This window comes from Pseudonaja textilis, chromosome 5 (genome assembly GCF_049901715.1).
Source record: "Pseudonaja textilis isolate UNSWEBS1 chromosome 5, rPseTex1.2, whole genome shotgun sequence".
Classification (NCBI taxonomy): Eukaryota; Metazoa; Chordata; class Lepidosauria; order Squamata; family Elapidae; genus Pseudonaja; species Pseudonaja textilis.
Window position 1 is genome coordinate 6,774,352 of NC_141994.1, and position 25,303 is coordinate 6,799,654.

The window sequence follows — 25,303 nt, forward strand, 5'->3', positions numbered from 1 at the left end:
CAGCTGGATTAAGATTTGTGCAGGAGGGAAGAAAGAGGTGGATAACATCTGAACCGGGAGAATTGAGTGATACAACTAAACACAAGTACCCCGGGATTAAGGTAACATGGAATTTTTAAGAAAAGAAAAGTGAGCAGTGAAATTACAAAGGGGCAGGAAAAAAAATAAGAAAATGTTTTTGACAGCTAAGCAGGTCTTCGAACCGGGAAAGGAAGAAGCCGGAACTAAAGATTTAACTAAATTAAACTAAAATATTTTGGCAATAAACAGGCATAAAATAAAGCTGGACTTAAGATTGTCAAATAATAATAAAGTTTACAATTGGAGACTGGACTGTGCTGGAATATTGAGGTTTGAAAAACCCTAAACAAAAAAATAGGGGAAAAAGGTGAAGACTTTGTATAATGGAGAGTGCCACCTTTTGACAAAAACTTGAGCTCGAATAAAAAGGAAAGCATCCTGTTTCTGAATGAACTTGTGTGGATATAACACTAAAGAAATATTGAAACAAAGTAAGAATCTTAGAAAGTGAAAGCAGAACCAGAATAAAGAAAAAAGCAAGGAAAGACTGACTAGTAGGATTGATTAATGTTTTTGGTATAGACCCTGGGTTGGAATAACTGAGAACTTTAGAAAATTGAAAGAAGAAAGTAAAAGTGGTTTTTTTGTGGACTTTAACGATCATAAAATATAAGAGTGTGTAATGATGATATCTCTTCGAGAATTAAAAATGGAACTTAAAAATACAAGAGAATTACTACAGGAAAGAGGCGAATCACTTTGCTCTGTGTTAGAAAAAATAGAAATGACGATTGAAGAACAAGAAGAAAGAGCTTCAGAGGAGGAGGAGTCGACTCAAGGAGAAGACATTTTAAATAGATAATTAACACAAAGAACGCTGCAAAGAAGTGGGGAAAGAAGGAAGGTTAAAAAGTTGAGATTTAAGAAGGTGATCAAAAGGGGAAATACCTGTGAAGTCAGGAAAGGCAGAAAGACCCAGCAGAAAAGAGGAAAGGAAGATATTGAGAAAGAGAGGGATATAAACTGGAATGAGAAAAGATATGAGGAAAAGAGGGGGAGGAGAAGCAGTAAGAAACAGGTGTATGAAATAAAGAAATATGGAAATAGTAAAACGTTGAAAAGAAATTGTTTTTTTCAGAAATAATGGTTAATGAATTAAAAAGGGGATTCTTCAGGGTGACAAGGGGTAATAAAAAAATATTTAGAAAATAGGGTAATATAGATACTGATAACTTTTATTAAAAATTAAGGGGGGGAAATACGCTGCGGAATCCAAATGAAAAGATGAAATGATTATTATTGTAACTTCTTAAAAATAATGGTTTATTAGGAATCAAGATGAGGGAATAAAGGTATATTTTAATCATTGAGGTGCAAAACAGTCAAAGCAGTAAAGCAGTAAAAGGGGGGAAACCTATACTTGCTTTTTTTCTTTAGTGTTAAAATTTGTATTAATTTAGAATTTATAAAAAGAATGTGTAATGGAAAGGGAATATGACAGACTAAAGAACCAACTAAATTAATAAGTTAATATAGACTATTAAAAGCAAGGAGAGACATTGGTAACCTTTATTATTATTATTATTATTATTATTATTATTATTATTATTATTATTATTAGGCAAACACATATTGTTTATCTTTATTTTTAAAATAAATATTAAAGGATTATATTTGAAATAATTGAAATGAAACAAAAAGATGTTTCGATTGAGATTAATGAAAGAGGCTAGAATTAATGTGTTTGTTTCTCTCCTTACTGAAAATTTGGAATGGAAAAGGTAATAATAGAATTAAGTATGCATATATGAATGTATAATTGCTGTCATATTTGTATGTAAAGGTGATGACCCAGAAAAATGTTGTCCATTAAAAAGAGATTTTTGTTTTTAATGTGAAAAACTGAATAAAATTTGTTTTTTAAAAAAAGGAGTGTTTAAAATATTTTTCATTTGTTGGAAAGCAGAACCTTTCTCTAGTTCCACAAGATTTGGAACAATCCTCAACTTACAAATACAATTGAGCCCATGGCAGTTGCTAAGTGAATTTTACCCATTTAATAACTTTTTACCACAGTTGTGAAGTGAATCACTCTAGTTGTTCAGCAACTCATGTGGCCATAAAGCTAATCTGACTTCTTCCATTGACTTGCTTGTTGGAAGCCAGCTGGGAAGTTGCAAATTGTGATCACATGACCCTAGGACACTGGAACTGTCATAAATACATGCCAGTTGCCAAGCACTGGAATTCTGATCAGATGATCAGGGGATGCTGCATCTGCCATAAGTGTGGGAAATGGTCATAAGTCACTTTTTAAGTGCCTTTGTAACTGTAAATGTTCACTAAATTAATCATTGTAAATCAAGGACTACCTATATTCAACAGAGTTTTCCCATGCACATCTGACATACTGCATGTCATTACCACATGTCACAGTAATGACATGCAGTATTACATGTATTGCATGTGTTGCATGTATTACAGTATGCCATTACCACAGTAAGAGACTATCATGTTTACTGATCAGATCGTGAAATCTGTAGAGGAGGTGGTGTTGCTATCTTCTATAAAAAGTCCTTGCATCTAAAAAAACATCCGTTACCCAGGAACTTGCTCTTCCTGAGACCTTTATCGGTGAACTATCCTTCAATATCACATTTTGATTCTTACTATGTTACAGAGCACCTGATTATGCCATCGAACATGTAAACAAGCTAAATTCACTACTAACATGGGCAACATCCTGCCCACACACTTTTATCTTTCTTGGTGACTTCAATCTACCTCACATTGACTGGAACCTAAATAAATGTACAACTGAACCCATACACGCAACCTTCTACAATGCTGTTACAAATCTGGGACTGGAACGACTACTAACCAATAACACTAGACTAAACAACTGCTTCAATCTCATCTTCTGCAATAGTTTGAATTTAATTTACTGAATACAAACTAAAGAACCCTTTTCCAGCAGTGACCACAATATGATTGACTTTTGTCTCAACATACGCCCACACAAAAATCATCACAATGACGTAATCTCCAATTATAACTTCAAAAAAGGCAACTATGATCTTATAGACAACAATCTCTCATTCCTTGATTGGCAATCTCTATTCACTGGATGCAATACTGTTGAAGACCATTACAACATATTTTTACTTGAAGTCAAAAGAGTCATCAAACTATATGTACCAACAACAACTCCCAAGACAAGAAAAAAAAGAGATTACCCATAATAATAAGGAAACTTCAATCCAAATTTGGCAGAAAAACAAATCTGGTCATGTTGCCACTTTCAAAAGCCGATACAAAACTTTATGCCACTAGATAAAGACTAAATGTACCAATTATCACATTAAACAAGTGGAAAACCTTCTATGCACCAATTCCACCCGCACTTTCTACAATTTTGTAAACAACAAACTAAAAGACTCAAGGTCCATCCCACCCCTGAAAGGACCTAATGGTAAAGACTGCAACGACGACACAATTAAACCCAACATCTTTAACACATTCTTCGGCTCAGTATTTGTAAACAGCAATGGATCATGCCCAGTTTTTTCTAGCCGAACCACAGACAACTACAATGATCTAATACATATCGATTTTACAGAAGACAATGTTGAAAAAGCGCTACACAATCTAAAACCATCTCTCTCTATTGGACCGGACGGAATATGTGCCTACTTCTTAAAAAAGCTGTCCACTGCCATAGCCGAACCTCTAAGCATAATCTTTGAAAAATCTTTCAGGACCAGCTTCTTGCCTAACCTATGGTCACAAGCCACGGTCATCCCCATCTTCAAAAAGGGAGACCCCAGCCTAGTTGAAAATTACAGACCAATCTCCTTATGCTGCGTCACCTGTAAAGTCTTGGAATCAATTGTTAACCAATCCATTATCCTCCACTTAGAGACAAACAACCTACTCTCCAATAAACAATTTGGTTTCAGGAAAAAACTATCCTGGAATCTGCAACACTTACACTGCAAAAACATATGGACTACACAACTCAATCAGGGCAAAGCAATAGACGCAATCTACATAGACTTCTGTAAAGCTTTTGATTCAGTCGTACATGACAAACTACTCCTAAAACTAAAATCTTACAGTATCTCTGGACACCTGCATGATTGGATAGAAGCATTCCTGTCAAACAGACAACAAACGGTCAAAATTGGGAGCGTCCTATCAAATTCTGTACCTGTCAACAGGGGCGTCCCCCAGGGCAGTGTTCTAGGACCAACTCTCTTCATACTCTACATAAATGACCTCTGTGTTCATATTCAGAGCAACTGCATTCTTTTCACTGATGATGTAAAGCTGTTCAATACCACAGACAATACTGCTACCCTTCAAAAAGACCTCGACTATGTATCAGAATGGTCAAAAAAGTGGCAACTTCAAATCTCAACAAAAATGCTCTGTCTTACATATTGGCAAAAAAAAAATCATAAAATAAAATACAAGCTGAATAGTCAAGATCTTATTGATGATCCAAGCTCTGTAAAAGACCTTGGAATACTCATCTCTAATGATCTAAGTGCTAGAGCCCACTGTAACTACATAGCCAAAAAGGCATTAAGAGTTGTTAACCTCATCCTACGTAGCTTTTTCTCTGGTGATATCACACTACTAACTAGAGCATACAAAATATTTGCTAGACCAATATTCGAATACAGCTCATCAGTCTGGAAGCCACATTACGTTTCTGATATTATCACAGTTGAGAAAGTCCAGAACTATTTCACAAGTAGAGTTCTCCACTCCTGTACTCATTGTAGAATACCTTATGCCACCAGACTTGAAATTGTAGACCTAGAAAACCTTGAATTACACCATCTTCAATCTGATCTAAGTATGGCATATAAAATCATACATTGCAATGTCCTACCTGTCAATGAATACTTCAGCTTCAACCATAACAACACAAGAGCACACAATAGATACAAACTCAAGGTTCACCGCACCAAACTTGATTGCAGGAAATACGACTTCACCAACAGAGTGGTCAATGTCTGGAATACTCTACCTGACTCTGTGGTTTCTTCCCCAAACCCCAAAAACTTTAACCTTAGACTGTCTACTATGGACCTCACCCCTTTCCTAAGAGGTCTGTAGGGGGTGTGCATAAGCGCACCAATGTGCCTACCGTCCCTGTTCTATTGTTTCTTTTATTTTTCTTATATGTACCCATTTCATGTATTCATAACTATGTATATACTTATACCTATTATCTTGTAAGCAATTGACAAATCAAATAAATAAATAAATGTAACCTAGTTCAAAGGTATCATGGATTAGAGATAGTTCTTACCTTACCTCACATTCACATATAGTATATGCACACATGATATTGACAAATCCATCTATAATTTCTTAGCTATTCCTGTTCATCAGAGAGACTGCGCAGTTCATTCACTGCTGATATGTGTGCTTAATGCATAATGTCTCTGTTGGGGATGCACAAGGAATAAAAATAGGTTTAATATTATAGTGATAGCTTTATCATGCAACCATCGGTAATCATGTGAATGTGCAAATTTACATTTGGAAAAGTGAGTTATTTTCAACAGAAGTTTTTTTTTTCTATAAGCTGACTGTCTACACCAAAATTTGAAATCTATTGGATAGTGAAATGAAAATAGCGAACGCTTTGTATCCTGCAACCCAATTTTAAGCACAGGCACTGGATAAAAAGTTGTAAGAGAAAGCATAATTATTCCTCCCAAAGCTGAAAGCTTAATTCGCCATTGATATGCAATTTACTATTGGTAGTGAAACAATAAGGGGCAAAAAGGCAGCACAAAAAATCATTATGCATTACACAGTTATTTTCATAAAAAGGTTTATATTTTTTAGCACAGAATCTTTGATGAGATCTAGGCACTTGTGTTACAGACTAAAGATAGTGATTTATTCTGGGGGGATTGAGGGCAATGACAATTTTAAGATATAGATAGCAAATGATACGGCTGCTATCTCTCTAGGCTACAAAAATAAAAATGATAACTGAATAACACAGAGAGATACCAAAAACTGTTATTCTTCCAACTATCTCAATATTTGTTGAAACCAACTTGGCTACGCTTGCAAAAACTGAAAAATACTTCAGTGGTATTGTTCCTTGTTTCATTTTCTAAAAGGCTTAAAAAGAGACAAGGGAACTTTTTCCCAAATCTGTTCCTAACCAGAAGAGAAGAAATTGAACAGGTCAATTCAATTCAGTTTATTACAGTCATAGACCAGAGACTGATTGAACAGGTAAAAAGCATCAACAACCTTGGGAAGAAGTAAGAATAAAAATTGGAGTGTAGGATATCACAGAAATTAAAACTGGAGTATAGTTGTACATGCATACCAGATTTCAGGGAAACCAATTTGAACAAGTTAAAAGATGTAATAGTTGACAAAGTACTTCTGGTCAAAATGAACATAGCTTGATTCGGAACTTATAAAAAATGCAGTATGGAAGTTCAGTTGCAAACTATTTGCCTGAAAAAATGCAGTGGCAACATAGAACACCATTGTGGTTGTAAGGGGATTTTTTAATTGAGCTAAGCGTTAGAAGAAGATATATAGGAAATGCAAGATGGGCATAATTACCAAAAAAAAAGCTTACCAGAAAGTAGATAATACCTTCATGGTGAAGAACAAAACAAAACAGAAAAGCTAAAGTATATAAATTGAACTTAGATGAACAAGAGAAGGTAAGAACAATAAAACAGACTATCTTGACTATGTTGGTAATGGGATGGGAAAAAGTAAAACATAGACAAATGTGGGTTGAACCCATTTTTCAAGAAGCTAGAAAAAAAAACCTATCAAATACATAGACAGCACATAGAAATAGGTTATGGGAGGACAGCATGAAGATATTGACAGGCTGGAAGTATGGGTCAAACGAAGATTATCTTCAATAGTAAAACTGAAGACTTTCATTTGGGTAGGAAAAGTACAATATGGGGGAAACCATAAATAGAAAGCAGTGAATGTAGAAAGGATCTAAGTATCTTGATAAATCACAAGCTGAATATGAGCCAATAGTGTGATGAAGCTGCTGCTGCTGCTGTTATGCATTCTGTTATGTCTGACTCTTAGCAATTCTTGGCCAGGTCTCTCCACATCTTTCAATCTGGCACTATGGTACTTCTTTGAGTTGTTCTATGCTCTGGCTAGTATAAGCAATGATGATGAAGATGAAGATGAAGATGAAGATGAAGATGAAGATGAAGAAGAAGAAGAAGAAGAAGAAGAAGAAGAAGAAGAAGAAGAAGAAGAAGAAGAAGAAGAAGAAGAAGAAGAAGAAGAAGAAGAAGAAGAAGAAGAAGAAGAAGAAGAATCTATAAAAATCATCTACCTTAGCAACATAGAATACAGTCAAGATCAAGAGATGGAATTGTTCTCTCTCTGTTGTGTTGATCACAGAAGATACCTCTGAATATTGCATCTAGTTCTGGTCTCGTTTTGGAATGTCTAAAAGATAGGAATCAAGATGATAAGAAGCCAAGAAGAAAAACCTTATGTATAATAGTTGGAGACATTGTTTATATTATTTTAGGACGGGAAAGACTGCAGGAAAACATGATAGCTGTCTTAAGTCTACTAGATCTGAAGGGCTAAATGACATGGTAGATTTCTTCAGTATTGTTTCAGTAAACAAGATAAGAAATAATAGGTTTAAATCACAAGAAGGAAGATTTTGATTAGAGCTAGTCCATGATGAAAAAGACTGCTGCAAAAGACTGGACTTTTCTTCATTGGAGATGTTTAAACAGAACTTTGATGGCCATTTTTCAGGGATGCTGTTCTGTAGTAGTAGATTGGGTAGGGGCCGTGACTACAGTATCTAAAGTTCTTTTCAACCGATCTGACTTATAATTATGTGATGAAGTAATATATTCATCTTCTGGAGTTTGTTGTTTCACCAATTCAGTTTCCATTGTTCCCCCTTAAAATAATGATCATGCTCTCCTTTTTAGAAGAAAACCAAAGCAATAAAAATATAAGAATCTCAGCATACATTTTTCAGGTTCGTACTTCTAAAATAAAAGATGAACATGCTAGCATATAATGTCACCTCTCTATTTGTCTTCCTTTTCCTAATGGATATTCAGGCTGATGATTCTGTCTATTACTCAGCAGCCTCTAATTCATCTTTTGAAGATTGATAAAGTGACTGAGACTGTAATTCTAGGCCTCCTACCTAGAATACGATATATTGACTTAAAATAAAAATGCATACAATTGAACTGTACATGCCATCTCCCATTCCCCACCTCTAACTAATATCTAATATCTAAGGGGTGTGCATAGGTGCACCATCGTGCCTCCCGTCCCTGTCCTATTGTCCCCATTTATTTGTACCTATTTCCTGTATTCTTACTCATATGCTTATATCTTATTATCTTGTAAGCTATTGACAAATCAAATAAATAAATAACTTGCTGGAGGGAGGGCCAAGGCTGACAGCTTAGCAGATTCATATACTGCTCATCTGAGTGATAAGGTAAATTCAAAGTACTATGAATAGATTGTGCAGTCCTTCTTATAGGCTGCACTTGTCTTTTGCCTATATTTATCTTCCTACTCAGACAATTCCTTGAGAAGATAATGTCTATGAAACTAATTTAAAGCTGTAGTTTAAATGTATCAAGGCTCCCCAGAGGAAGTATATCAAACAAACTCTTTTGTACTTCTTTGTGCCCCTTTTTGTCATAAATAGGAACAAGAAAAAAGTCCATGATGATATAAGAGTTCCTGGTGAAATATCTGTGTTAATGATTAAATGTTAATTAAATGTTGTTATCTCTATTAAGTAAGACCATGAGGCATATTGTAAGAGTTAGCAATGTCATTTGATTATCATATCAAAAACCAAAGTAAGGGGACAACTTGTTCAAATTTAAAATAATGCTGTCCCTTTAATGTACAAAAAGCAGAAGACATTGAAAGGCATAAAGAACGTCTCAAACAGTTGAAAGACAGGTCAGAACTTAGTGTTGTGGGAAAAGGGTATGTTATTATATATTTTATGGTTTACCAATGTTATTATTTTGAGAAAGATCACAGCCATATACAAAAAGAATCCAACCTTATTTGGTAGCAGACAATTAATTAAATATAAAGCCACCTTCCTAAAACAAGAGAATGAAAAAAGAAAAAAAACATATTTTAAATGTTTGTTTTTAAGCAGCACAATGACCTTGGAGGAGCAGTAACACTGAAAATGCCTGGGTGAGCAAGTTTATATTTGGTGACATTACAACACTTATGAAAAATGATGAATTGGATGACTAAGGCTCCCAATAATTAGAAATTGAACTTACCACCTCAGGGACAATGATTCAGTTAAGACAGAGATTTGAAGAAAGAGAAAAATAATTGTGCTTGGTGCCTTGAGGTAGAACCTCTCAGTGCACTTTTCAGGTCTCTTAGGAATTGGATTTCATAGAATAAGTAGCCTAAAGATCAAGTTCCAAATGAAATTAGGTGACATTGTTAGTCTAAAGTCTAGCTCACTGAAATCAGTTGAACAATCAGTCAATAGCATTTTTGCTTTTATAATCCATCCCTCCTTGAGCTGTAATGAAGAACATGAAGCTATGAAATCAACAGTCTCAAGCTACCCTTAACTTAATAAACAAAGCATTTAACTCGCTTCCACTCCGTGTGATACAAATGAGTAGCGTTAGCTAGGTCTAGCTTTTATAGACAGATTCCAGCCCTGCCAAGATTTTTCTAAGATAGAAATACAGTTTGGGAAACATTTTTTTCAATATTGCACCAGTGGGGGTCAGTCCAACCTATTTATTTATTGGTCCCAGTGCAGCTACTAAGTTCAGAGATAATCTGGCCATTTTAAAAATGGCAACTTTGGCAAGGATGTTTTTTTCTCTCCTTGAGTACCTATGAAGACCTTCACACTTTTACAAGCAACACATTTATCTAGAATTAGAGCAGGGAAGATTGAGGGCGTCATTAGTTGAAAGGAAAACAGAGGGGAAAAAGTAAATTCATCCAAAAACCAAAACAGCAGAATTTCACCAGAAATCAACCAGGCTCAATCCCTTTTTCAGCAACCGGTTATGTGAGTTCCTTGTCATGCCTGGAGCAGAGATTATATATCTAGAAACATTACCTCAGCTTTAATAGAAATCTGTAAAATTGTACAATGGATTTGTTTGCAGCTGTTCTCTTGATTTAAGTTTGCATTTTCAAATGAAAGAAACAGACTTGAATATTAGGCCCTATCTAACAATATGAAATTCAGCATAGAAAAAAAGCCTTACACTTAGGCAAGAAAAACCAAAACATGTACAGTACAGATTAGGTGAAACCTGGCTTAACTCTGAAAGGGTTCTTGGAGTCCTAGTGGACAATCAGTTAAATATAAGCCACCAGTGTGTGGTAGCAACCAAAAAGGCCAATGCAATCCTTACTTGCATAAACAGAGGGACTGAATCAAGATCACTTGAGGTACTAGTACTGCTCTAGAAAGAGTTAGTAAGGCCCTAGAATGTTGCATCCAGTTCCATATTAGTAGGCTTGAAACCCTGTGTTCCTATTGGTCTAGAAAAGCCGGATCATGATTGGATGGCTTGAACGTTCCTGATTGGCTCATACAGGGTTTGCCGCGATTGGCTGAAACCAAGCGCAGCAAACTCAAAGAGTTGTCATTGGCTGCCTAGCTGTGGCCAGCTCTGTAAGAAGAGCTGCTGCGCGCTAGGGTTTTCCAGTCTCAGAATCTATCTATTAAATAAAGAGCTGTTGTTCACTACTCAAGCCTCGTCTATTCATGGGGCCCACCAACCATACTTAACACATCCAGTTTTGGTTACCACATAATAAAAAAGATGTTGAAACTCTAGCAAGAATGCAGAGAAGAGCAACAAAAATTATTAGGGGCCTGGAAGGCTAAAACATATGAATAACAGTTATAAGAACTGGGCATGGCTCGTCTAGTGAAGAGAAGGACTGGGGGTGACATGATAGCAGTGTTCCAATATTTAGGGGCTATCACAGAGAAGAGGGGAACAACCTATTTTCCAAAACACCCAAAGACTAGACATGGAACAACACAGTGGTGGGATTCAAAAAAGTTTACTACTGGTTCTGTGGGCATGCCTTGGTGGGCGTGCTGTGGCTTGGTCAGTGTGCTGTGCCTTGGTGGGCGTAGCAGGGGAAGGATACTGTAAAATCTCCATTCTCATCCCTTTCCTGGCGGAAGGATACTGTAAAATCCCCATTCCCTCTCCATCCCACTAACATGCATTCCAGTTCCATTCTCCTCTGCAGGACAACAAAAGAAGACCTGGCCGATCAGCTGGGACTCAGGAGGCAGCGAATAGATGAGGGTGGGGCCAGTCAGAGGTGATATTTGCCAATTCTCCAAACTTCTCCAAACTTTCGCTACTGGTTTTCCAGAACTGGTCGGAACCTGCTGAATACCACGCAGGGCGTTGGGCTGCAAGATCCCTTCCAACTCTGTTATTTTAAAGTTTAGAATAATACAAAGTGAAGTTTATCAGCCTGGGCAAGACCCTTTCAGTCTGTTTTCCTGAATATTAATAAAACTCCTCCCCAGAAAATAAAAATAGATTATACATAGCTATTGCCTGAGATAAGAGTTATTCAGGAGAAGAGAGTAGTGCAGCTGATGTGTGGAGGTCTTTTTTCAGTCACCATCAAATTGCAATCTATTTGTTTATAAACTGGATGTATTGACAGTAGGGCCAATGGGTTGAATCTAATCAAGTACAGGACAGCATTATACACTGGTGACAGTATGAATCTGATGTGGTGGTATCTTCTCTTCTGTTTTGTGTAATCAGAAAGTATCAAGCTTGGTAGAGTCATGAATGTTTTATTATTTCACCTTTAAACAATATTTTTCTCATAAACCTTGTGTTGGAACATTGTTTAGTGGACTTTGGGTGTAACATATAAAATTTTCTTCTGGACATACCACCCCCCAAAAAGGCATGTCCACTACTTCCTAGACACAGCACTGCAAAAATACAGAATAAGCCACTCACATAAAATGGCTATGGTTTGCATCAATTTTCATCACCGATACCATGACACGATTATACAATGAAGTAAATCACTGCAATGACATTCTTTGTCATTTAACAACTATTTGGCAAGAATGGAGGTCTTGTGTGTGTGTGTGTGTGTGTGTGATTTGTGTTGTTGTAGTTGTTGGTTTGAACCAAAGTCATAAAATCATGAGGGTTGTTTTGCCTTGTAATTCTCTTCTCATATATCAAAAACAGAGAAGCAGATATAAAGCCTGGTGAAGTGAAAGGAGACAAAATAAATATTGTTTATGTGTTTCACATTTGAACTGATACACAGCGCCATTTTAAACAGCCAACTCACCTGGTGCTTGTAAAACAATTCAGTCTCTCAGTTTGTGATCTTGACTGGGATTCCACCAGCTACTGTCTTTGCATTTGCCAACATCCCACTACAACAGACATATCAGCTATGAAAAACAAAGAAATATGGATTCTGCATTTTAACTGAACAGTGAAAAATCACTGTGGTTATAAACTATACAAACTCCCACTTTAATATCTTATATCAAGTACCTTCAATGCATCTTGCGACATTCTGTTCTGAGCTGGAACTAGAGCCTTCACCATAATGTCTGATTTTGCAAGATGCCACGGGGAAACATAATACATTCTTCCTAATTAATTCAATTCAATTTTATTTATGGCCAAAAGGCCCTAAAGCACTTCCTAACCATATTGATGCTTCTTTTCTGACTCCCCAAAGAGTCCCCATTGAGTCAACCAATCTAATGTTGTCCCACAACCTTTTTGAAGATTAGTGGTGTGTCTACGCAATGAACAATTTCTATAAGCAAGGCCTCTTGGACGTTTTTCCATTAAGGAGATAATGAAGGAAAGCAAGATGATACACAGCCTTCTCTGATCATTTGTGTCAGCTGTTTCTTGACTTATTTCTCTTTGATCTGTGCAGAATAGAAGTAAACTAGTCCCACATGATTACTGCAGGGCAGCAAAAGCCTCAGGGGAAACACCATTCAGAAGATTGTTAGGTTTTATACAAGTATTATGGGTCTGTCAATAATGAACCAGCCAGACCTTTTTCTCATGTTCATTGCCATAGTATTTATGAGTTATTGCAGAGATTATCACAACAGATGACCAATATGGCCACTGAAACAATGACCCAAGAAATCTGGGAAATAACTTATTGGACGTAGGGGGAAAATACTTCCTACACTATAATTTTTCCTAATCACAAAATAGACAAGGCAGTCTTACAGGAATCCAAGGCATGCACATGTGCTTACACCATCCTTGCTTACCTTTGTGTACAGAACTATATAGACACTAATGCTAACAGTGTAATGGATACATAAAGAAAAAGAAACTCATTATAAGTTATCAGTAATGTAATGGGATATTTACTTACCTGCCGAAACCAGGCTTTCAAAAAGAGACTAGAGAACCATTTGTCTCATACATTTAGTGGGTATTGTTAGGAATAACAAGGGTACCTAACGTAGTTTGGGTAAAATAATATATATAAACTATGATAGTAAGTTTAAGTGTGTGTCACTTTAAACTGCAAAGCATGTAATTTTGGGTGCGGTGTGAAACCACCATAAGAGGGAGCAAGAGAACCTGACGATTGCTGACGATTCCTGACGATTGCTGGTTTCATGGATTGATGGTTTGCTAACTGCGTGTTTTCCCTACTGCTGAGTTGCTGAAGGAAGAAAGGAGGTGTGACTTCTTCATATCTCTACTACGAGGAGATATATTACTGGACTGATATTTGTAAGTTTACTGACCTCTCTTTTTCGACACTGGAATTTGCAACTGAATAATCCCCGGACGGACTGAATTAGTGAATGATATATGCACTGTTTTGAATATGCTAAAACTATTACTGGAATAAACTATTTAACTAGCACAGTGTATCTGTTTTACTGAGTGCAAGCTACAAAAACGTTTATCTCACATATTTTGCCTGCCTGCCTGACTGCCGTGCCGATTCTGCTAGGGTGTATCCCTAACAGTTACAATAAAGAAGTGTGGAAAGAAAAAAGGGGAAAAATGCATCTTGAGCCCATGTCAAATGCCACCATGACCACGACCACCATGACCATGACCACACCAGCCATGTCCACCATGAGCATGCCTACACGTGGCCCCCTGAGATCAACAGAACCTGTAATGAAATCGAGTTTGACACCCCTGTACTACAGCATTTGCACACCAAAAGTTAAATGACATCAAAGACATCTGAAACCAGCCATAGTGTCATCAAAATCACAGTTTCAAATATGTGGTCAAAGCCTCACCACTTTTATATATATATAAAGGGACATGACTTCAGTCACATAATTATGACAAACATTTGAATTTTTTGCCCTTCTTGCGAACAGCACAAGTCCAATTCATTTTGCTGCTTAAATTACCACAAGACACATCACAATTGGCTATAGTTACCAAGCCCTGAGATAACCTTTGTGAATTCTTCAAATAGTAAGTGCTTTATTTTCAGAGAAGAGTAATTCTGATTAGTTATTTGTTCTCTCTTTTCATTTTCTTCCACTATCTGATTTTTCCCATTCTCATTCATTTATCAGGGACTTGATTATAACCACCTACAGTTTTCATCTTTTGTATGCATTAATAAGAAATGACCTTGTTTTTCAAAAGGAGTACTGTCAGGTTAAATGGCCTTGTATTTATTTTATTTTTCCAATCTCTGTAATCCCTTTTTTATATGTGATAAACAAGAAAAAATATTGAATCATCTTTTTTTTTCTTTGACATGCATATAGCTTTCATGAAGAAAGTATAATTGAATTAGAATGGAGGATATTTTTTAAGTATGACTACATTTGTGTCATGTGGTATTAAACACAAAATATTCATTTTCTTGCTTTAGTTATCTTCTAGTGGTACTTTATGTCCCCTGGTGGAATTCCTGATTACTGCAATTTGTTAATTCTGTGCTTTATCGGTATGACTTTTCAAATTCATTCTTAACACCTATTCAGCAGAAATTTAAATGTGTGTTTGTGGCATTCATGACAGACATATTTAACTTTCAAAATAAAGAAAAAAATCTTATTTTTTTACATGTGAGCAACATGTGACACACACATAAAAAAGGGATGGGTTTCACTCAGCTGCCACTTTGACTTTTTAAATCACTGCTCATCAGAGGCGTTTAAGAATATTTTTTTTTGTGTTCAATGAAAATGAAGTTTTACTTCTGTGAAAAGAACTGTGCCTGAGTAGAAACAAAATCCTCTCTATAAAGTATTTTCAGTGTTCTGAAGGAACATAGTGATTTGTGAGGAGGTGGATCCCCAGATTTCCCGAGGAGTAAAGGGGCAACTCTGCTCAGATATTATGTGTGAGAGCAAGAAGGTGAAAACATCTCGTCCCTAGTAATTCAGAATAACTGTGGATGGAGGTAGTTGAGTTTTCAGTCTGGAAAGATTTTGTCAATTAATATAGAACAATAAATAACTCAGCTTGGAATAATTTTCATGTGTCTGTCTTAGGTTTGGGGCCTGATACCTGTATTAACAATATAGTTGTTATTCTTCAAACTGAACTAGAAAACAAAAATGTCATTAGCTTAGCACTAAGGCAAGGCATAAGTTTGGCATAAGTTCAGTTATGGCATCAAAAGATGACCATTATATCCGCAATGCTATAGGGCACCTTCCTCCTATGCAATTGGAGAGGCTATTTCCATGTGGGTTTCTCCCTTGTCAGATTGGAATATCTGCCTTTATTTGGGATCTGTACAGAAATTTATCTTAATTAGAGTATAGAACTGATATGTTGTATTATCCTGAATTGTTATTGCAATGACACAAATTATTATTGTCGTGAAATACATTTTAGTCAATTAAGCAACATGCTGCTACACTTCAAGAGCATCAATAGATTTTTGGGAAGAAGGATGGCACTAATAATATGATTCAAAATATTTCAAAATAATAAAGGGTAGAAGAAGAACGCGGCTGATGATTTTTCACATGACATTTTATTCTTTGCATGCAGTAATTTGAAGAGTCCCAAATTTAATTAAGGTAGCATTGAAATTCAACCAAACTGTAATGTTCATGGGATAATCTTGAGCATCTACTACCTCGCCTGCAAGCCTGCTTGTTTGAGTTCTGTTTTTATTTTGTACAAGTGATACATAACAGTAATAAATGGAATTAGATACAGATATTTTACAGTGATGTTTTATACTGAGTCATACTGTTGGTTTAGCTATAGTTCAGTAATGTTCATGTTAACTAAACATTTCTCCAGGGTTTGAAATGAAGGTCTTTTCCAGCCTTCTTAGGTATATTAGGAATCATTGAGGTGAATCTCCAATTTATGAAGAGCTAGTTGCTGATGTAAGAAAGATGATGATGATCATGATAGAACGAAGAAATCTCTTGATCACTTCAAACATCTTTTTACAGATTGCATCTCATGAATTTAAAAAGCTAGACTAAAACTTTTCAAAATAGAAAATGGAACAGACCTACCCAATCCACTTATTATTTTGAATAAAAATGCTCTGTTTAGTTATCAGCAGTTTATGACACTCTAATTTACCATTATGCAGATATTTCCATTCTAAAGTCACAGAGTTCGTTGCTGGCATCATACGGTGCGCAGCATTCCTGTCCCTTCATTACTTTTTCACAAAGAAAATGAATTTTGTTTGTTTTCCTTGAATTTTGTTTCAGTTAATACAACTGTATGATCCATTTTTGGGGTTAATGAATGAGAGAAAACATGTTTCCTTTACCCATTTATCTGCATCAGCCTTCCTTTATTTATAGGAAGCCCTTATTTATTTTCAAAGAGTTGCATTCAACGGTAACTTTTTGTAGGGAAAAAATATTTCTGCTTCTAGACGGCAAGGGAACAGATTTTTAACAAGATGCTCCAATTTAATCCAGCTTCCAATGCCCTCAGAACAACTGTTCTAGAACAGTGGTTCTCAACCTTTTCTTCACCATGGATTCCTCTACCCCCAAATAGTTTTGTGTCCATGGACCATGACGGAGGACCCCCAAGACTTAACTCAAGATTTAAATCATAAGATTTCTTCAAGCCTTTGTGGACCCCCTGTGACAATCTCGCAGCACCCCATAATCTGCAGACCACAGGTTGAGAACCACTGTTCTAGAAGATTAAAAAGAAAAAGGACTGATTCACCATATGCATCGCTCCAAGGCTTAGATGCAACCAGATCTCAATAAGTGAAATGTGATCACCATATTTTTCAATATCCTCCCCTTCCTTACCATTAAAGACACACTGAATGTATATAAATTGATGTGTGGACTAGCAATACTAGGATCTCTTCTCAAAAACAATACAAGGCTTGTTCACATAGTGGAATGATACTGTTAAGTCCTTAAATGGCAAATTATAGTTTGTATGTTTAAGCAGACTTTTGTTTTTTACCCCAGGTATGGTGACATGGTGCCGAAGACAATAGCTGGGAAGATATTTGGTTCCATTTGTTCTCTCAGCGGGGTCTTAGTCATTGCTCTTCCAGTTCCAGTCATTGTCTCCAACTTCAGTCGCATCTATCATCAGAACCAACGAGCTGATAAGCGCAGGGCACAAAAGGTGCGCTCCTTCTGTCCATTGTAGATATGGAATGTATATTGTTTCTATGCAAACTATGTATCTGAAACCATTTTTAAGATTCTCTTCCCAAAGAATTAACTGGTTAAGTTGATTGGCTAGTTCTGAGGTCTCCAATCTTTGCAACTTTAAGATTTGTGGACTTCAACTTCCAGAATTCCTCAGCCAGCAAATTCTGGGAGTTGAAGTCCTTAAGTCTTAAATTTGCTAAGGTTGGAGACCCCTGGGCTAGTTAATTCATTTGACAATTAATTTTAAAACACAACATCCGAAATTTGTGGGTGAAAATACTTCTGCATGTGTTGTGATTCAGAATGTCTTTGAGTGGGATTCCACAGCAGGTTAAGAAGGAGTTGGTTTGGGTGAATGTTCTAGAAATCTGTTCTAGCAAATTGCTGAATGTCTTAATCTGTGTGAGAGATTGGACAGATGGCATTATGAATTTGAGGCTTGATTATCCACCTTTACTTGCTATGAACTGTATACTAGTAGAAGGGCAATTTAGAATCTGACTCATAATGATTAAATGTTATATTAAATTGATTGAAGGATTCAATGAAACCATAGTATAAACCGGCAGTTTTCAGACTCTGTGCTTTGGTGCAGTAGAAAAGTCTGACAGGGATATTTTAATAGAAAAGAAGAGACTAGAAACTTGAGGAAAAGATGACTTAATTGTATGATTAAAGCAGATTTTTATATAAATATGATTTATTTAAAATAATATATTAGTTCCATAAGATATTGCTTTCATGTATTACTCACTTCACTTTTTTAATTTTAGGGGCAGGAAGATTTCCTTGTTCATTCATTAATTTATTCAATTTATATCTCACATTTGTGATGCTGGGCAGCTCATAGAGTTAAAAAAAAACCTAAATAACACAAAAAATAAACAAAATACAAAAATAACTCCTAAAACAAAAGGGAAAACCTAACTGAAAGAAAAATTAAAACAAAAAAATATATAAAAATCAGGCAAAGGCAAGTTGTAGATTAACTAGTGAATCTAGCCGGCTCCAAATCATAATCCAGATCCCCAGGCCCATTGACACAAATATGTGTTTAGACCCTTTCAAAAGACAAGCAGTGTTGGAGCCAGCCTGAGGGTGCTATGGCAGAAAATGTTTTTCCCTTGGGTCATCAGATGACACCTCTTGATCAAAAGGTTCTATAACATTCCCTTCCTGCCAGACCTGGGACACTAGGAAGAGGCAGCCGTCTAAATAATGCAGTCCTGTGTAAGACTTTATAGATTATTACCAGCACCTTGAGTTTAATTTGGAAGCAAACTCGCAACTGATGCTCTTCACAGACAAGAGTTACAATGTTTGCTGAACAAGGAGCATGCATGACTTCCTTCACCATTGCATTTTCCGCTATATGAAGCTTCTGGATGCTTTCCAAAGGTAACTCCATTTTAGAGTGTGTTACAGAAATCCATTTAGGAGGTGCCAAAACACCTCCTAAAGAGAGTAGAGCCTCCCAGTCCATGAACATGCCCATCTGACACATCACACAAAACTGAAGAAAAGCTGTCCTGGCTACAACTGTAGCTGCTTTCCAAGCAGGAATTATGAGTCCAAAGGACACCCAGATTATGCACAGGGACCGTCTGGTGCCACCCATCAAAATGCAAAGATGATAAGTTCCCAGAACACCAAAGCCTTAAAACCCCAAACTACTGTATCTTGCTATGGTTGTTCTTTGGCCAACCTGGAATATGAAAATATATTGCCTGTTAAAGTGGTTCTCAACCTGTGGTTCGTGGACCCCTGGGGAGCTGTGATGTCATCACAGGGGTCCGTGAAAGCTTGAAAAATGTCATGATTTAAATCTTGAGTTAAACCTTGGGGGTTTGTGGCCGTGATCAATGGCCACAAAAAGTATTTAAAGGGGTATGTGATGAAGAAAAGATTGAGACCCACTGGCCTATTGCATTCAATATTTGATAAGAAAAATGCAGTCTATGCATTTCCAAAAACGTATCTCCCTTAAGCAAGATATGAAGATGTAATTCATGGTTAGAATTTCCTAAGCAGCTCTGTAATGGCTGTGCACTCTCAAATACAGTGTAAAAAGAACAACTTTGTAATAGTAATAAGTAAGGAGCTTGGTTGACATTTTGTTATAAAGAAAAAGCTGAGTGCAGCTCATGTTTACATAGCTATTCTTTCAAGAACTCTTTTAAGAACACTTATCAAAGCTTCTACGTGTATGAGGACATAAGTAAAAGAAATTCTGATTACATTAATCCTACACATGATTATTTTACTGGGATGTGAAATTAGGGATATTGTGTTTGTAGGTAGCACACTAGTTCTTTCTCTCTCTCTCTCTCTCTCTCTCTCTCTCTTTCTCTCTCTCTCTCTCTCATTGCTATTTAGTCTGAGATCTTCCAATCTTTTGATCATTGTACTATTTTCCAGAATTGCTGGCATAGATTAGTTATAACCTTTATTGATTCTTCTTGCTGCCATTTTTCTGAAGATATTCCATCAATCCCTGTACCTTCCAATTAGAGTACTGATCTAGCCATCTTCTAGTACTAGAAGTTCTTGTAAGTAAGGAATATCTTCTAGATCTAGACTCTAGAGTATTATGGAAGGAAAGATTCAGGGTTGCTGATCTGAGTTATCTCCTTATGAACTGTCTTTCTTCCTTATGGATGTTCCCTAAGACCTTAAGGAAAAAAAGAACCACACTTGCTTGCAGATCAATAAAAGAGAAATACTGAAGGCATTTCAAATGCTAGGAATATGGATATTTATGGAAAAGAGAAAGAAGACTGCACTGGAGACTGGAGAGAAAACCAGTCATGCATGAAGGAAGTGAGACCAAAACACTTGTAGAAAGGAACAAGCTTCTCTGAAATTCTTCATTAACTACATCTATTATCTTTGCTTACTTGACAATTTCCATTACTTCTGACATCCAATCTTGTATTTCGTGATCCTTGGCAGTTTCTTTTCACATTCATACTTAACGACTTCTTTAGTTTATCCACTTTTTCTAGTTCTCTATCAACAAGGTTCAGGATTCTGATGTGCTCCTTCAAAATTATGAGTTTATGTTCAAGATCACAACATGGAAAGTGGTTGGCTTTGTTCTTCCACTTTACCTTGAACTGGAATTTTCCCATAAGCAGTTTATGATCTGCTCCAAAGTCAGCCATGTACTTGCTGAAATAAGTGAGTTTTTTCACTTCCTTGTGCCAGTAATATAGTCAAATTGATCTCTGGATACTCCATTTAAAGATGTATAAATTGTTTTGTTTTTGAAAGACTGCGTTAACAATGAAGAAAGCACTGATGTATAAAAATGGATCAGTCATTCTCTGGTTTCATTTTGGTTTCCTGGTGCATTTTTTTCTCATTAATATTTCCAGTGTTGGCATTCCTGTCTCCAGGCACAAGTAACACATTCAGAAATTGTACATAAAACTCCTCTTTTTCTATAGAATTGGCTGGAGCATAATTTTGGACAATTGTCACATTTAAGAGTTGTCTGTGAACTCTGTCATTGATTGCACTGTAGTCAAATATTCTTGTCATATCCTTCCTAATTATGAAAGTAATGCAATTCCTTCTTGGTTTTTAATGTCCGGAATAATCAATAGCGTAATCTTCTGACTTAAAATATCCAATTACAATGTATAAAAATGCACTGATACCTGAGATATCAGTGTGTATTGATTGATTTAAATTTTCACTGTGTTGAGTGAAATTATCTTTTTGCATTTTCTGAGCAACCAAGTAAAGCTAACTGTGTGTAATCCTTAGCAACAGGGCCAACTTCACATGCATAGTTAAAAGTAAAAATATAGTGACTGCTCCATGAAGGAGCTGCTTTTCTGTTTTAAAGAGAAGTTAGTTTTGGCATTTTTGATATGATCAAAGGTTCACAAAGGTACGCAATCTTAGGTCTTTCATCCAGAAGCAATAAGATTAGCCACCTTCATACAGAATCAACATTATTCTGATTAAGGGAGTCCATCATGGCAAAAATAAATGGTTTGTCCGGTAGCATTTCCACCCCATGTTCTACATATGACTGAAAATACAGAGGGGGGAAGGGAAAGAGAAAGCAGGAGAGAGTGGAAGAGAGGGAGGAAGGGAGAGAGTGGGCGAGAGAGAGGGAGAGACAGAGAAACAGAGGGGGAGAGAGAGGGAGGGAGGGAGGAGAGAAAGGGAGAGGGGGAGAGAGAGAGGAGAGGGAGAGAGAGGAGAGAGAGAGAGAGGGAGAGAGGAGAGTGTGTGTGTGCTATCTGGGAAAAGCATTTTTACATCGAAGCTTAAACCCTTTCAGTGCCCCTGACAAAAAGACCAAGGTGGCAGATGCTAATGAAGAAATAATGAAGTTATTTTCATTCTCAGACTATATACCAAAACTATCCATTCTCCAGCTGGCAACTCTTGAGCACTAAGCATATTAAATCACCCCTAGTAAATTCTGTCAAAAGCAGCTGAATATGAACATTAACTGATAAGGCCAATTTGGCAATCAGTCCTATGATTAGTTGGGTAGTGGCAGCACACAAAAAGACCAATAGGAGGAATAATTTCAGCAGAAACTAAGTGATATTTACTAAGCATAAATTTGTTTGGAAATTTGCTTAGAACAAATTGCCCACAGATTGCACCCACCAATAATATTACATTGCAAAAATTGCATATTGCGTAGGGCTCTCTACCAGTGGTGGGATTCAAAAATTTTTACTACTAATTCTGTAGGCATGGCTTGATGGGTGTGGCAGGGGAAGGTTACTGCAAAATCCCATTCCCTCCCCACCCCACTAACCTGCTCTCCAGCTCTGTTGTCCTGTGCAGGGCAACAAAAGAAGACCCAGCCGATCAGCTGGGACTCGGGAGGCAGAGAATAGATGGGGGCAGGGCCAGTCAGAGGTGGGATTGACCAGTTCTTTGAACTACTCAAAATTTCTTCTGCCGGTTCTCCAGAACGGGTCAGAACCTGATCAATACCACCTCTGCTCCCTACCATAAAGCGCTAGAGGGTCTATTAGAAAATACGTGGTTTTCTGTCTGCCTGATTTTGCATACACACTTTTGAATGCAGCATATGGACAGCACATGGTTGCTAAATCCTGTTTTATATCCCCAAATTGCACTTCTAAATTTTACTAGCAAACCACCAAAACAGAGAGAGAGATGCAATTTGCTATCACTTCTCAGGAGGGAAAGATGTGTAAGCTTTCAGAATTGTTTTACATACATGCAGTTGGTTTACAAACAAAAGAAAACCATTTTTCCCAAACTGAATCATATTCTCTTTGGTGATGTCATTGATCATTGACACCTTCCTCTTTTGAACACCTGTGTGCACACATCCTCCTATAAACAGTGGGGTGATCAAAACTTGACTTTGTATGAAGATGGTTTGGTTTGGGCAGGGGAAACAGGTTGAGGCAAAACTACCTGATTTGGAGAAGACATAGCTCCTCCATGACAGGATCTGGCTATTTAACGGACTGTCTGTTCTGTAGTGGCAGACAGTCCTGTGCATTCTGACAAAGTTGGCTTGTTTCAGGTCCCATCAATCAATTAAACAATGCCATCTAGTAGGATGCAAGAAGCAAGCCTTCGCCATCCCAGCAGTCAGCACTGGAACAGCCTGCTTGCAGATTTTTAACAGCTGTATTTTTGTTTTCCCAGGCCTTGGATTGGTGTGTTGGTAGGCTGTGGTTGGATGTGGTTGGAAATTATATTGTCCCTCTGATTATGATTGTTTTTATATAATATTCTTTGTTTCTAACTTGCAAAAACACTCAGAGTTGCCCGGAGTTGTTTTGAAGTTATTGAATCTAGGAATTCAATAAATAAATAAGACATTCAATAAAACATCCAGCTGCCACAAACCGGGCAAAAACTTCCAGCGTGTTATGTTGTCTGGTAAGACCTGTCTTATATTTAATGCCTCCAGTTCACAATGGGTTAAGTATATCCAGATGGATCGAGATTATTATGAAACAGGAGATGCTGTTGAACGTTTCTTAATAGCAGTATGCAGTGGGACATATATGTATTCACTGAAAGACAGAGAATGAATACATTACCCGATACGCAAGTAACCTCAAATGCCAACATGTCTTGCCACATCTTATATTGGACTGTGTAAAAAGTTTTTATAGATTCACAGGCTTGGATATCATTAAACTCTGGGGAGTTGCAGTGTACAGCGATTGCATTCATGATAATCATCTAACCCAGTGGTTCCCAAACCTTTTCAGTCCACCGCCCCCTTGGTGCTACAAATTCATCCTCAAAGCCCCCCACCCAGGGGCGGCATTCAAATTTCTGTGGGCATGACCTAATTTGAGGGTGTGGCTTGCTGGTAATATGACTGGGTGGGTGTGGCTTGCTGGTCAGGTGACTGGGTGGGCATGGTTTGGTGACTGGCAAACCAAATACAAGTGGTCCTCACTTAATGGCCGGTTGCTTAGCAAGTGTTCTAATTTATGACTGGCCTCCCCAGAATTACTTGACCTGTTTTTGGAAGTTTGACAGCCATGCACACACATACACACACACTCCCTTCTAACCCTGCTGGAGCAGGTCATTGGACTAGAATCAGCAAAGCAACTCTGATTTAGGTTCTAGTGGTGAATAAAATCTAATCAGAGATGCTTTGCCGATTCTTGTTGTTTTGTTTTATTTGTATTTCTTTATTTTATGTTGCTGAATTGCATTGACATGTGTGTCCCTTCTTGTGCACAGCCCAGAAGCTTTTGTGATTCTTTGCAGCAAAAATTACCGACCTCTGGCTTTGCTCTACTTTTCAAACGTGCCGTGCCGGCACTGCTGTGTTCTAGGTGCCGGCCCCGCAGGTCCACCCCATTGAGCCTGCTGCACTGGAGGGACCTGCCCAAGCAAGTCCAAGTGGAGCGGTGCACCAAATCAATGGAGTGGGCAGGGGAGAGGAAAAGAGAGAGAGAGAAAAGAGAGAAATAGAGAAGGACGAAAAGAAAGAGAAAAGGGAAAGAGAGAAAAAGGAACAAAGAAAGAGGGGGGAGGGAGAGAGAGAGAAAGACCTGATGCATCAGATTGAATTGAGGCCTAGTTTAGAGGCCCTTTTCCACATTGAAACATCTTTGGCTTCTATTAATTAAAGGTTTTGTGGACAAAACATGGCCAAAACTATCAGCTCCCACATTTTGTTGAGGCATTAAACAGGATCCATTGGACCAGATCTCCACCCTAAAAAATTACTTTTCCCCAATGTATTACTGTGCCAATTCTGAAGAAGGCACAACCAAAATATACTGGTAAATTACAAGGAGAACACACACAAACACACGTACTCCCTTCTAACCCTGCTGGAGCAGGTGATTGGACTAGAATAGATATCTCATTATCTTTCTCCTCCCTCCCTCCTTCTTTATTTCTTTTTTTTTCTGTCCCTTCCTTCCATCTCCCCCTTTCTTTGTCCTTTTTTCTTTCTTTCCCTTTTTTTCTTTCTCTTCTTCTTTCTCTCTCTCTTTCATCTCTCTTTCCCTCTCTCAGGTTCACCCCATTGATTTTGTGCACCGCTCCCGCTCCATTGTAAGGGGCTCAATGGGGTGGACCTGCGGGGCCTCGCCCCAAACG

General features: G+C 37.3%; 1 protein-coding gene across 2 annotated transcripts in view; it reads left to right on the forward strand.

Annotated features, from left to right (window-relative positions):
- Positions 1–25,303, forward strand: part of KCND2 (potassium voltage-gated channel subfamily D member 2) — a 273,250-nt gene that overhangs the window by 236,120 nt on the left and 11,827 nt on the right. For both annotated transcript variants that reach the window (XM_026713106.2, XM_087934052.1), the window contains exon 2: positions 17,519–17,681. In XM_026713106.2, coding sequence (XP_026568891.1) covers positions 17,519–17,681 — 163 coding nt within the window. The remainder of the gene's footprint in view (positions 1–17,518; positions 17,682–25,303) is intronic.